The sequence below is a fragment of the Macaca mulatta genome, chromosome 5, assembly GCF_049350105.2.
Source record: "Macaca mulatta isolate MMU2019108-1 chromosome 5, T2T-MMU8v2.0, whole genome shotgun sequence".
NCBI classification, from domain to species: domain Eukaryota; kingdom Metazoa; phylum Chordata; class Mammalia; order Primates; family Cercopithecidae; genus Macaca; species Macaca mulatta.
Window position 1 is genome coordinate 2,870,508 of NC_133410.1, and position 14,612 is coordinate 2,885,119.

General features: G+C 48.6%; 1 protein-coding gene and 1 long non-coding RNA gene across 13 annotated transcripts in view; one reads left to right on the top strand and one right to left on the bottom strand.

Annotated features, from left to right (window-relative positions):
- Nucleotides 1–5,626, top strand: part of FAM193A (family with sequence similarity 193 member A) — a 201,260-nt gene extending 195,634 nt beyond the window's left edge. For all 12 annotated transcript variants that reach the window (XM_078002878.1, XM_078002879.1, XM_028848244.2 and 9 more), the window contains one exon: nucleotides 4,827–5,626. In XM_078002878.1, the coding sequence (XP_077859004.1) occupies nucleotides 4,827–4,920 (94 nt within the window). In that variant the 3' untranslated portion in view covers nucleotides 4,921–5,626. The remainder of the gene's footprint in view (nucleotides 1–4,826) is intronic.
- Nucleotides 5,627–6,080: 454 nt separating this feature from the next.
- On the bottom strand, nucleotides 6,081–10,432 carry LOC144341095 (uncharacterized). The gene is made up of 2 exons (XR_013417696.1): nucleotides 10,079–10,432; nucleotides 6,081–8,045 (listed from the first exon to the last, which is right to left on the bottom strand). It is a non-coding gene; the product is annotated as an uncharacterized LOC144341095 (long non-coding RNA).
- Between the last annotated feature and the right edge of the window lie 4,180 nt (nucleotides 10,433–14,612).

The following is a 14,612-nucleotide window of genomic DNA, read 5'->3' on the forward strand; positions in this document are numbered from 1 at the left end:
TTCTACTAAAGGAAGCTAAAACATTCCTCTCTCAAATACTGGGTATTGTTGAACTGAAGACAGTACAGGGGGCTCTCTCCACCTCTCTCATGTTTGCCTAAAGGTAGGACATAAATCCTTTTTTACTGAAGACAGCTACTTAGCAGCCCACAGGTGGTGCCAGCGGGGACAGAGGAATCTGTGAGCAAACTTTAAACCCCAAAAGACTTTTTAAAAATAAAGTCTTAGTTCAGGCTGAAGTGAAGTGCCCTGATCACAGTTCACTGCTGGGACTACAGATGCGCCACCGTGCCTAGCTAATTTAAAAAAAAAAAAAAAATTTATTTATTTATTTTTTTTTTTTGAAACGGAGTTTCACTCTTGTTGCCCAGGCTGGAGTTCGATGGTGCAATCTTGGCTCACCACAACCTCTGCGTCCCGGGTTCAAGCGATGCTTCTGCCTCAGCATCCCGGGTAGCTGAGATTACAGGCATGTGCCACCATGCCTGGCTAATTTTCTGTTTTTAGTAGAGGCGGGGTTTCTCCATGTTGGTCAGGCTGGTCTCGAACTCCTGACCTCAGGTGATCCGCCCACCTCACCTCAGCCTCCCAAAGTGCTGGGATTACAGACGTGAGCCACCGCACCCAGCCCAGTTGTTTTTTTTTTTAATTCGGTAGAGAAGGCATCTCTTTATGTTGTCCAGTCTGGCCTCTGGGTATCTTTCACCTCGGTCTTCCAGAGTGGTAGGATTACAAGCGTGAGCTACCACCCCAGCCCAACCCCATGCCTTTACCTTCCCTCATTTTCCCAACTTTTGGCACTAGTCCCATGGGCAGTTTCATTTTTCTACTTTCCTGTCTCTTTAAATCTTCCACCTGGCATTTGTGCATAGACTGTCAGCTGAGAAGCCGAGTCCTTCGGAAATATGGCCTGACCGACGTGGGTTACGCCCTATTTGCAGCTAGCAAGACTTTCTTTAAGCTGCTCTTGAGAGGGCTTGGGGCTGAAATTTTGTTCCCTCTTTAGAGACCTTGGTTAAAGCCATAAAGGGATTCTTAATTTTGGTCTCATGCATGTCTGTGTGTGTTGGTTTTGAGTCATTTGTGCAGGTATGCCCTTGAATGGTTGTAAATTTCTGGTTTACATTTAGAATATGATAGGGGTTTTTTGTTGTTTTGTTTAGCCTTCTCCTAAGCTAAATGAAACCATATACTCAGAAACGAAACAGTTTATTAAAACATTCAAAAACAAATAGCTTTAAATAGTGATTACCCTAGACCTCTAATAAGCAAATATGTTCCACCTCCAAAACCTTTTTTTGTTTTGTTTTTGATGAGAGGACAAAGTCTGGTTCTATCCGCCCAGGCCGGAGTGCAGTGGCACATTCTCAGCTTGTTACAGAGGGCAACTAGTTAGGCGTGAGCCGGGCAGGGGAGGGCCTCCTCCATCCACCAGGGACGTCAGGCGACCATCAGTGATGGTTAGGCAGTTGTTGCACTGCCTAAAATAGTCATTGGTCCCAGCCAGCACCAGGGAAAGGCAGTTTCCCCAGTAGACAAACACGTGAAGCTGGTGCTCAGAAGCTTCCTGATCAGATCTCAGGAGTTGGGCACGTGATCTCAAGCATGTGCACTAAGGCACAAAATGGTGGAGTTTAACTGGTGTGTGACCTTCCAGGTGCATTCCACCGGTCAGGGAAGATCGCCTCAGGTGAGCACGCACACGCTCCAGTAAACACTGCGCATGCTCTCTCCCAAGGGCTAGCAGACCACTGTGTGTGCTGGCAGCCCACCCCAAGGGAAGAATCAGGAGAAGGGACACAAGACCCTCAAGTATGCCAACATCTAGAACCCTACGTCAGAGGCCAGACGGGGCACTTGTCTCTCAAGTTGCCCACTTGGCCTCTTCCAAGTACACTTTCCTTCCTTTTGTTTCTGCTCTAGAGCTTTGTGGGTTTTGTTTTTTTTGTTTGTTTGTTTGGTTGGTTGGTTGGTTTTTTTTGAGACGGAGTCTCGCTCTGTCTCTCAGGCTGGAGTGCAGTGGCCAGATCTCAGCTCACTACAAGCTCCGCCTCCCGGGTTTATGCCATTCTCCTGCCTCAGCCTCCCGAGTAGCTGGGACTACGGGCACCCACCACCTCGCCCGGCTAGTTTTTTGTATTTTTTAGTAGAGACGGGGTTTCACCGTGTTAGGATGGTCTCGATCTCCTGACCTCGTGATCCACCTGTCTCGGCCTCCCAAAGTGCTGGGATTACAGGCGTGAGCCACCGCGCCTGGCCGAGCTTTTTAATACTTTCACTCCTGTTCTAAAACTTGCCTCAGTCTCTTCTTCCGCCTTATGGCCTTTGGTCAGATTCTTTCATCTGAGGAGGCAATAATTGAGGCTGCTGCAGACACGTATGGATTTGCCACCAGCAACTCAGATACCTGCCACCGGCAACAGGCTCACTGCAGCCTCCGCCTCCCAGGCTCAAGGCATGCTCCCACCACAGCCTCCCAAGTAGCTAGGACTACATGTGTGTGCCACCACACCTGGCTAATTTTTGTATTTTTTCGTAGAGATGAGGTTTTACCATGTTGTCCAGGCTGCCCTTGAACTTGTAAGCTCAAGCAATCCACCCACCTCAGCCTCCCAAAGGTCTGGGATTATAGGCATGAGCCACCACAGCAAGGCTTTATTATTTTTGAGACAGGGTCTCACGTTTGTCATCCAGGCTGGTGTGTGGGGGCACCATCACAGCTCACTGCAGCCTTGACTTCCCAGGCTCAAGGATCCTCCCACCTCAGCCCCGAGCAGCCGGGACCATAGGCACGTACGTATGTGTGCTGCCACTCCTGGCTAACTTTTTACTTTTTGTAAAGATGGAGTCTCACTATGTTGCACAGGCTGGTCTCAAATCCTGGGTTCAAGTGATTCTCCAACCTCAGCCTCCCACAGTAGGATTACAGGCATGAGTCACCGTGGCCAGCTTCAAACCTCCTTCTTGATGGTCAATTTCAGGAAGGAAAAACCAAGAAACAAGAATATTGACTATTTGCCCAGCTAAAACCTGACACAGGAATGCTTTTAAACAGCTTTAGAGTTGAAAGTTGACTTAATTAGAAGCTGATATTTAGGCTATATGTGTATACAATGTTTTTGAGGCCTCTGCTCTCTCTAAAAGCTGCTTGGCGGCCAGGCGCAGTGGCTCACAACTGTAATCCCAGCACTTTGTGAGGCCGAGGCAGGCAGATCACGAGGTCAGGAGATCGAGACCATTCTGGCTAACACCGTGAAACCCCATCTCTACTAAAAATAGAAAAAATTAGCCGGGCGTGGTGGTAGGTGCCTGTAGTCCCAGCTACTTGGGAGGCTGAGGCAGGAGAATGGCATGAACCCGGGAGGCAGAGGTTGCAGTGAACCGAGATTGTGCCACTGCACTCCAGCCTGGGCGACAGAGCAAGACTCGGTCTCAAAAAAAAAAAAAAGCTGCTTGGCCAGGGAAGAAGCTACAAAAAATACAAAAATTAACTGGGTATTGCAGTACGTGCCTGTAGTCCTAGCTATTCGGGAAGCTGAGGCAGGAGAATCGCTTGAACCCGGGAGGTAGAGGTTGCAGTGAACCAAGACTGTGCCACTGCATTCCAGCCTGGGCAACAGAGTGAGACTCCATTTCAAAAAAATAAGTTAAAAAATTAGCTAGGTGGCCGGGCGCGGTGGCTCAAGCCTGTAATCCCAGCACTTTGGGAGGCCGAGACCGGCGGATCACGAGGTCAGGAGATCGAGACCATCCTGGCTAACCCAGTGAAACCCCGTCTCTACTAAAAAATACAAAAAACTAGCCGGGCGAGGCGGCGGGCGCCTGTAGTCCCAGCTACTCGGGAGGCTGAGGCAGGAGAATGGCATGAACCCGGGAGGCGGAGCTTGCAGTGAGCTGAGATCCGGCCACTGCACTCCAGCCTGGGCGACAGACCGAGACTCCGTCTCAAAAAAAAAAAAAAAAAAAAAATTAGCTAGGTGTGTCCAGGCACGGTGGCTCACACCTATAATCCCAGCACTTTGGGAGGCCGAGGCGGACGGATCACTTTAGGACAGGAGTATGGACCAGCCTGGTCAACATGGTGAAACCCTGTTTCTACTAAAAATACAAAAATCAGCTGGACGTGGTGGCGGGCACCTGTCATCCTAGCAGGCGAAGGCAGGAGAATCACTTGAACCTGGGAAGCAGAGGCTGCAGTGAGCTGAGATCACGCCATTGCACTCCAGCCTGGACGACAAGAGCAAAACTCCCTCTCAAAAAAAAAAAAAAAAATGCTGGGCGTGGTGGTGCATGCCTGTAGTCCCAGCTACTCGGGAGGCTGAGGCAGAGAATTGCTTGAACCTTGGAGGTGGAGGTTGCAGAGCCGAAACTGCCACTGCACTCCAGCCTGGACAAGAGAGTGAGACCCTGTCTCAAAAACAAAAGGGGATTTCACCATGTTGCCCCAGGCTGGTCTCGAACTCCTGAGTTGAAGTGATTTGCCCTCCTCAGCCTCCCAAAGTGCTGGGATTACAGGTGTGAGCCACCGCACCCAGCCTGGGCCTGATAATTTAAGGGGACTCACAGTTCTCAGATTAAAAGTTTGTTTTCTTTCTCAGGACTCCCTCTGCCCACTCACTCCTCCTCCCGAGTCCTTTCCCCTTCTCAAGTGCAGCCTGTGGCAGGGCCTGGAGGGGACCCTTGACACCATGCCCCTCACCGAGAATCCAAACCCCTGACCCCGCAGTGAGTTTCTGGCAAGAACAGGAGCGTGATAGGCTTTGCCAAGCACCAGCTTGGTTGTGGGCGGTTTCCTTCAGTGACTGTTTGGCTTTTTGTCTTTGCAGGTTCTGCTTGGATTCTGCTAGACAGACCCGACAAAGACTGTCTATCAACTGGTCCAATTTTAGCTTGAAAAAAGCCACCTTTGCTGCCCACTGAATGAGGACTGCCTGGAGAGGGACACGCGAGAGGCAGGCCAGGCTGCACCACTCCAAGAGCCAAGCCCCTCGCTGGCACCCCAGAGCCGCGGTGCTTGCCAAGGGCTGTGCGGAGCTGGTGCTGCCTGAAACCCCAGACCGAGAAGTTGATGCTCGGCCCACGCTGTTAGCTCGTGTGCGTGTAGTCTGTGCGTGAGACTCCTTCGATTGTAGCTCTGTGCTGTCGGATTGGAACAGTAGTTCCCGCCAAGTTCTCCCACTACCACGGCCTTGGAGGCCTGGGCCGTGGCCAGATAGGAGTTTGCATCATCCACGTGGCTCCGTTGCCTTTGCATTGCGCCCTGTCCTGTCATCTGTCCTCACCGGGGTATCGGCCATCACTCAGCTCTCCTGTGCCCCTGCGTCCCACCCTCGGCGGGCTGGGCGGGGCAGGCCTCCTTTGTTCTCCACAATCTACTGTCTCCGAGTGTACACGTTGCGCTGTTTGTGTTTGATCCCCCCTGACTTGTAGCCAGCTTGTGTAAGATCCCTTGCAGAACGAGAAAGTTAAAAACAAGCCCACCCAGTACTCACACCATCAAGTCTGTTATAGAGTGTACGACTGTATTAACACGGAGGCCTGCCTGGCTACTTTTTTAACATATTGTTAAGTAATATTAAAATCATGTCTTTCTTTTTGAAAGATGGAATACATTAGTACAGCAGGAGACCTCGGCTGCTTCTTTCTGCTGGGGGGATGGGGGGATAGTGGGAGAGGGCATGCAGGTGATGTGTACACCATGGGGGAGCCAGGGCACCACCCCGGATCAGGTCCCAGGTCTCTCCAGGCAACAGCTCAGCGATCCTGGTGCCCCCGCCATCCTCTGTGTGCCAGGCAGAGCAGGCAGCAAGAGACAGAAAGCTCCCAAGGAGCTGCATCATGGTTACTTCTCACCACCTAGAACACTCAGTAGCTCCCACTTCTCCCAGCCTCATGTTCCACCTGCCTCTGTGCCCCATCAAAGTATGACCTCACCCTGAGTGAAGGTGAAGAGGGCAGGGCCTGGCTGGGGAGAGGGTAGGGAGGGCCAGCTTGTGGAGGTATTTGGACGATGAGGCCACAGGATTTCCTGGTGGACAGGACGCAGGTAGGAGGAAGAGGGGAAGACCTGCGCTGTGTACCTGGAGGTGGGACTGGAGACCAGTCGTGGACGGTGAGTCTGGGATGCCACCAGCCACCCAGGTAAGAGGTCTGGAACTGGGGACTGCTGTTCATGGACTGAGCCTGGGTGAGGGCCCCGCAGGGGTGAGTCAATGGGATGGGGGCCGGAGCTGTGGAACCAGGAAGGCAGAGGGTGAGGAGGCTTCAAGGCAGGTCAGGGGAGACAAGGCCCAGGGCAACCCCGCCCAGGCATCAGTTTGCAGGAGAATGAGGTGGGGACAGCAGGTCCTAGAACTCTGGAGATTGCACGAGAGCTGAAAAAGGGTCACCAGCCAGGGGGAGGTACAGCATGAGGAGCTTTCCTCGCTTTTTTTTTTTTCCAGGTGTGAGGAAGAGAACATTGCTTTGTTCGTGGGATGATAGGGCAGAGAGTGAAGCAGGTCAGGCCATGACCACAACAGTAGTGTCCTTGAGAGGCAGAAACCCCAGTGCAGGGCAGGCCCCCGGGACTCCAGCCTCCTCTTCTGACTGCGGTGGGGGCTGGGAAAAGGCCCAGGCCTGGGCCTCGCGCTATGGAGAAGCTGCGTGCCCAGGCCCCCAGAGCCTGCCCTGCTCTCTCCTTGGACAGCCTTGACACTGTGCTGGGGGACAGTCCCACATCTGCATCTCAGCCTCCTCTTCCGTGTAGAAGAGGAGGAGTAGAACCATGCCTGTTGCTGAGGGAAACTGCAGGGCCCTGAATGGTGATGGGGAACTCTGGGTGCCCCAACACACTGAGTACCATGCTGGGACCTAGAGACCCTCAGACGCCCACCCGACATGCCCAGTTCTGGGCACTCCCATCACCTCCATGGTGACCCTGCCTGCGGCTTCACAGCTCTGCCTGCTCTCTCCCCTGACCTGCACCTGCTCACTTTGGCCCTCAGGCTCCCAGCCATTCTCCTGGCCATGCCCATGCCAGGAAGGATCTTCCCCTATTTCCCTGGAAACCACTCATCCAGCATCCCAGGATGCTTGTAGAACATCCAGCTCCAGGGTCCCTGACTTGATGGGAGTCCCTGGGGTTCCTGGTGACATCACTCCCCTGTGGGGGAGGGTGGGGCCGCCCTGGGGGAGCCTCACACTTGACTCACTCAATAGTACAGGGTGAGTATCCCTTATCCCTTATCTGGCATCCTCAGTACCAGAAGTGTGTCCAGTTTCAGACTTTAGATTTGCATCGTACTTACCGGCTGAGCATTTCTAATCCAAAAATCTGAAATCCAAAATGCTCCAATGAGCATTCCCTGGGAGGAGCATCTTAACACTCAAAAGGATTTGAATTTTGGAACCTTTCGGGTTAGGCATACTCAACTTGTAATAGTCATGAAATGAAACAGAATAACAATAGCTAGAAAGTAAACATTAACAGTGAACAGTTGTATTGAGAAGCTTACTGTTTTTTGCACCCTCAGCTCTCAGCCCTGCTCAGAGATTTTGTCTGGGCAGAGAAACAGGCAGTAAAACAGCTCCTAATCTCTTCCCAAAGAAACTGACTTCGTTTGCAACAAAGAATGAAGAGGTTCAAGCCTGAAGGCACTCTCAGAAACAGTGGAGGCCATAAAACCCTGGGAAGACAGACAAGATACAGGCTCAGCTATAGACCATAGAGTTTGCAGGAGATAACTGAGGAAGAGAAGAGCTGGGAGGAGGCATCCGGGGGTCAGAACGAATATCACACAGTGTTCCCAGAAACTCTTCAAAGGAGTCAGAATTTGATTGGATTTGTTTGTAGAGCCATTTATGCCCCAGGGCATTGTGGAAAACAATAGAGTTGGCAATGAGTGGCTTAACTGCTGAATGTGGTCAGGGAAAGAGGAAGAGAACTCTACCACAATGACTTTCATCCCAGGGTGACTGTGGGCACACACACAGCTGCACACCCTGAGGAGCAACATCATGGGCTGAATACTAGTGGGTAGTAGAAAGAAAATGATACAATAAGGCTGCAGCAAATGAATATAGAAATTATTTTAAAGGAACCAAATGGAAATTATAGAATCTGAAAAGTTTATATATATATATATATATATATATTTTTTTTTTTTTTTTTTTTTTTTTTTTTTTGAGATGGAGAGTCTTGCTCTGTCACCCAGGCTGGAGTGCAGTGGCAACATCTCCGCTCACCACAACCTCCAACTCCTGGGTTCAAGTGAGTCTCCTGCCTCAGCCTCCCCAGTAGCTGAGACTACAGGTACACACCACCATGCCTGGCTAATTTTTTTATTTTTTGTAGAGACGGTGTTTCACCATGTTGGCCAGGTTGGCCTCGAACTCCTGACTTCAGGTGAGCCACTGCACCCAGCCTAAATTTTAAAATTAGCAGAAGGAAGAATAAGTGGATTTGAAGATAGGCTGATAGAGATTATGCTAGCCAAAGAACATAGAGAAAAAATATGAACATAATGAAAATAAACAGTCTCAGAAAAATGTGGGACACCATTGAGCATACCAGCGTATGTGTAATGGGAATGTCAAAAGAAAAGCAAAGAGCAGAAAAAATATTCAAAGAAATAATAGCTGAAAACCTCCCAAACTGAAAAATGGTTAACACACATCCCAGAAGTTGAAAATGTTTATATTAAGAAAGAAGATAGATCCCAAATCAATAAACTAATTTGTCACCTTAAGACACTGGAAAAAGAGCAAACTCGGCCTAAAGTAAGCAGAAGTAATAAAATCATAAAAATTAGATCAGAAATTAATGAAATAGAGGATGCAAAAATAATGGAGAAAATAAAACCAGAAGTTTTAAAAAGGTAAACAAAATAGACATCTTTAGCAAGATTGACAGAGAAGGATTCAAATTACTAGAATCAGAACTGGCCACAAATAAAATGGATTTTAAAGGAATACTACAACAATTATATGCCAGCAAATTTGGTAATTTAGATGATGTCTTAGTCCATTCATGCAGCTATGACCAAATATCACAGACTGAGTAATTTATAAAAGAAGTTTATTTCTCACAGTTCTGGAGGCTGTGAAGTTCAAGAGCAAAGTGCACCAACAGATTCAGTGTCTGGTAAGGGCTCACTCTCTGCTTCCAAAGTGGCACCTTGTTGCTGTATCTTCATATGGTAGAAGGGCAAAAAGGGAATTAAGATGATCCCTTCAACCTCTTTTATAAAAGCTGTTATCCCATTCATGATGATGGAGCACTCATGACTTGAACACTTCCCAGAAGGCCCCACCTCTTAATACTATCACCTTGGGCACTAGGTTCTAACATATGAACATATAAACCATAGCAGATGAAATGGACAAATTTCTAGACAGGAAGAAACTATAAGAACTGACTCCAGAATAAATAGACAATCTGACTAGACCTATAATGAGTGAAGTATGTTGAAATAGTAATTTAAAACGAGAAAAAGTACCCACAAAAGCTCAAGCCTAGAAGTCTTCACTGCTGGATTTTACCATACACTTAGAGAAGAATTAAAACCAATATTTCAAACTCAGAAATAGAAGAAGGAACACTTCCCAACTAATTCTATGAGGCCAGTATTACCTGATACCAAAACTAGACAAAGACATCACAAGAAAACTACAGACTAATATCTCTTATGAATATTGATGCAAAATTCCTCAACAAAATACTAGAAAACCAAATCCAGCAATATAAGAAAAAAAATATACACCATGATCAAGTGGGATCCCAGGAGTGCAAGGGTGGTTCAATATCCAACATATAATTAATGTAATACATCATATTAATAGAAATTTTAGGCTGGGGGCAGTGGCTCAAGCCTGTAATCCCAGCACTTTGGGAGGCCGAGATGGGCGGATCACGAGGTCAGGAGATCGAGACCATCCTGGCTAACATGGTGAAACCCCATCTCTACTAAAAAAACAAAAAATTAGCCGGGTGCAGTGGCGGGCGCCTGTAGTCCCAGCTACTCGGGAGGCTGAGGCAGGAGAATGGCGTGAACCCGGGAGGCAGAGCTTGCAGTGAGCTGAGATCCGGCCACTGCACTCCAGCCTGGGCGACAGAGCGAGACTCCGTCTCAAAAAAAAAATAGAAATTTTAATTGCATGATCATCTCAATAGATGCAAAAAAAGCATTTGACAAAATCCAACACTTCTGCACAATAAAAGCATTTCACCAAGTGTGAATAGATGAGAACTTCCTCAACTTGAAGAATGACATCTACAAAAAACTTACAGTTAATATCCATAATGTGGTGAAAGACTGCATGCTTTCCCCCTAAGATCAGGAACAAGGCGAAGATACTTGTTTTGCGGTTTCTGTTCAACATTGTGCTAGAGGTTGTAGCCAAAGCAATTAGGCCCAGGAGCTCAAGCCTGCAATGAGCCATATTCACACCACTGCACTCCAGCCTGGGTGACAGAGTGAGACTTTGTTTCAAAAAAATAAAAATACAACAATAAAAGAAATAAGAAAAAAAGAATGAAGCTAAACCCGTATCTTTCACCATATACAAAAATCAAATCAAAATGTATTAAGGTCTTAAATCTCAGACCTCAAGCTGTGAAACTACTAAAAGAAAACATTGGGGAAATTCTCTAGGATACTGGTCTGTGTGAAGATTTCTTGAGTAATACCCCAAAAGTACAGGCAACTAAAGCAAAAATGGACAAATGGGATCACATTTAAAAAGCGGCCAGGTACAGTGGCTCATGCCTGTAATCCCAGCACTTTGGGAGGCCAAGGTGGGCAGATCATGAGGTCAGGAGATCGAGACCATCGTGGACAACGTGGTGAAACCCCATCTCTACTAAAAATACAAAAATTAGCTGGGCATGGCGGCACATACCTATAATCCCAGCTACTTGGGAGGCTAAGGCAGGAGAATCGCTTGAACCTGGGAGCTGGAGGTTGCAGTGAGCCAAGATCACGCCACTGCACTCCAGACTAGTGACAGCTAGACTCCGACTCAACAACAAAAAAAAAACCTTAAAATGCTTCTGCACACAAAAGAAAACAATAAAATGGAGAGACAACCCACAGAATGGGAGAAAATATTTGCAAACTCTCCATCTGACAAGGGATTAATAACCAGAATATATAAGGAGCTCAACTCAGTAGGAAAAAATGTAATAATTTGATTTTAAAATGGACAAAAGATCTGATTAAACATTTTCCAAAATAAGACGTTCAGGCCAGGCACGATGGCTCACACCTGTAATCCCAACATTTTGGGAGGTCAAGCTGGGTGGATCGTTTGAGGCCAGGAGTTTGAGACCAGCCTGGCCAACATGGTGAAACCCTGTCTCTAGTAAAAATACAAAAAAAAAAAAAAAAAAAAATTTCAGGGACTTTCTATCTCAGTAAAATTTCTAGGGCTCCAGTGGTGTGGGGCCTGTTGGGATATTGCTTCCAAGGTGAAGGATAAGTTGCCTCATTTGGTCCCTCCTACAACCAAAAAGAGCCACAATGCTTAGTGGGTCTATTTGGATTTTGGAGGCAACACACTCCTCACTTAGATGTGTTTCTCCGGCCCATTTATCCACTGACCCAAAAGGTTGCCAGTTTTGAGTGGGGTCCAGAACAGAAGGCTCTGCAACAGGTTCAGGCTGCTGTGCAAGCTGCTCTGCCACTTGGGCCATATGACCAAGCAGATCCAATGGTGCTTGAGGTGTCAGTGGCAGATAGGGATGCTGTTTGGAGCCTTTGGCAGGCCCCCGTAGGTGAATCACAGCAGAGGTCTCTAGGATTTTGGGGCAAGGCCCTGCCATCTTCTGAAGATAACTACTTTCCTTTTGAGAGACAGCTCCTGGCCTGTTACTGGGCTTTGGTGGAAAATGAACATTTGATTATGGGTCATGAAGTCACTATGTGACCTGAACGGCCCATCATTAAGTGGGTGCTTGCTTTTTTTTTTTTCCCCCCCGAGACGGAGTCTCACTGTGTTGCCCAGGCTGGAGTGCAGTGGCGCGATCTTGGCTCACTGCAAGCTCTGCCTCCTGGGCTCACGCCATTCTCCTGCCTCAGCTTCCCGAGTAGTTGGGACTACAGGCGCCTGCCACCTCGCCCAGCTAATTTTTTGTATTTTTAATAGAGACGGGTTTTCACCGTTTTAGCCAGGATGGTCTCGATCTCTTGACATCGTGATCTGCCCGCCTCAGATCACATGCTGGGATTACAGGCGTGAACCACCGCGCCTGGCCGAACTGGGTGCTTTCTGACCCATCACCATAAAGTAGGTCGTGCACAGCAGCATTCCATCATCAAAGAGAAGTGGTATATATGTGATTGGGCTTGAGCAGGTCCTGAAGGCACAAGCAAGTTACATGAGAAAGTGGTTCGAATGCCCATGGTCTCCACTCCTGCCACCCTGCCTCCTCTCCCCCAGTCTGCACCAATGGCCTCATGAGGAATTCTCTATGATCAGTGGACAGAGGAAGAGAAGATGAGGGCCTGGTTCACAGATGGTTCTGCACAATATGCAGGCACCACCCAAAAGTGGACAGCTGCAGCATCACAGCCCCTTTCTAGGACGTCCCTGAAGGACAGCAGTGATGGGAAATCTTCCCAGTGGGCAGAACTTGGAGCGGTGCACCTGGTTGTGCACTTTGCATGGGAGGAGAAATGACCAGATGTGTGATTATGTACTGATTCATGGGCTGTAGACAATGGTTTGGCTGGATGGGGCTTGGAAGACAATGGTCAGAGGCTTGAAAGAAGCATGATTGGAAAATTGGTGACAAAGAAATTTGGGGAAGAGATATGTGGATGGACCTCTCCAAGAGGTCAAGAACTGTGAAGATATTTGTATCCCATGTGAGTGCTCACCAATGGGTGACTTTAGCAGAGGAGGATTTTAATAATCAGGTGGATAGGATGACCTGTTCTGTGGACACCACTCAGCCTCTTTCCCCAGTCACCCCTGTCATCACCCAATGGGCCCATGAACAAAGTGGCCATGGTGGCCGGGATGGAGGTTACGCATGGAGATTCAGCAACATGGACCTCCACTCACCAAGGCTGACCTGTCTACAGCCACTGCTGAGTGCCCGATTTGCCAGCAGCAGAGACTAACACTGAGCCCTCAATATGGCACCATTCTTTGAGGTGAGCAACCTGGTGGCAGGTTGATGATATTGGACCTCTTCCATCATGGAAGGGGCAGAGGTTTGTCCTCACTGGAACAGACACTTATTCCTGATATGGGTTTGCCTGTCCTGCATGCAATGCTTCTGCCAAGACTACCATCTGTGGACTCACGGAATGCCTTATCCACCGTCATGGTATTCCACACAGCATTGCCTCTGACAAAGGCACTCACTTTACAGCTAAAGAAGTATGGCAGTGGGCTCATGCTCATGGAATTCACCGGTCTTACCATGTTCCCCATCGTCCTGAAGCAGCTGGATTGATAGAACGGTGGAATGGCCTTTTGAAGTCACAATTACAATGCCAACCAGGTGATAATACTTTGCAGGGCTGGGGCAAAGTTCTCCAGAAGGCCGTGTATGCGCTGCATCAGCGTCCAATATACGGTCCTGTTTCTCCCATAGCCAGGATTCACGGGTCCAGGAATCAAGGGGTGGAAGTGGAAGTGGCACCACTCACCATCACCCCTGGTGATTAAGTAGCAACATTTTTGCTTCCTGTTCCCAAAACATTATGTTCTGCTGGCCTAGAGGTCTTAGTTCCAGAGGGAGGAACGCTGCCACCAGGAGACACAATGGTTCCATTAAGCTAGAAGTTAAGATTGCCATCTGGACACTTTGGGATCCTCCTACCTTTAAGTCAACAGGCTAAGAAGGAGTTACGGTGTTGGCTGGGGTGATCGATCTGGACTATCAAGATAGAATCAGTCTCGGCCAGGCGCGGTGGCTCACGCCTGTAATTCCAGCACTTTGGGAGGCCGAGGTGGGTGGATCACATGCAGCCAGGAGTTCGAGACCAGCCTGGGAACATGGTGAAACCCTGTCTCTACAAAAGATACAAAAATTGGCGGGGCACAGTGGCTCATGCCTGTAATCCCAACACTTTGGGAGACCAAGGTAGGCAAGGTCAGGAGATCGAGACCATCCTGGCTAACATAGTGAAGCCTCATCTCTACAAAATACAAAAAATTAGCCAGGCATGGTGGCGGTCGCCTGTAGTTCCAACTACTCGGGAGGCTGAGGCAGGAGAATGGCGTGATCCCGGGAGGCAGAGCTTGCAGTGAGCTGAGATCCTGCCACTGCACCCCAGCCTGGGCGACAGAGCAAGACTCAAGTCTCGAAAAAAAAAAGATGGAATCAGTCCCTTACTGCACAACGGAGGTAAGGAAGAGTAAGCATGGAATACAGGAGATCCATCGGGCATCTCTTAGTATTACCACGCCCTGTGATTCAAGTTAATGGGAAACTACAACAGCCCAATCCAGGCAGGACTACAAATCACCCAGACCCTTTAGGAATGAAGGTTTGGGTCACCCCACCAGGAAAAAAGCCCACCACAACCTGCTGAGGTGCTTGCTGAAGGCAAAGGGAATACAGAATAAGAAGGTAGGCATCAATACCCGCTACGACCATGTGACCAGCTGCAGAAACC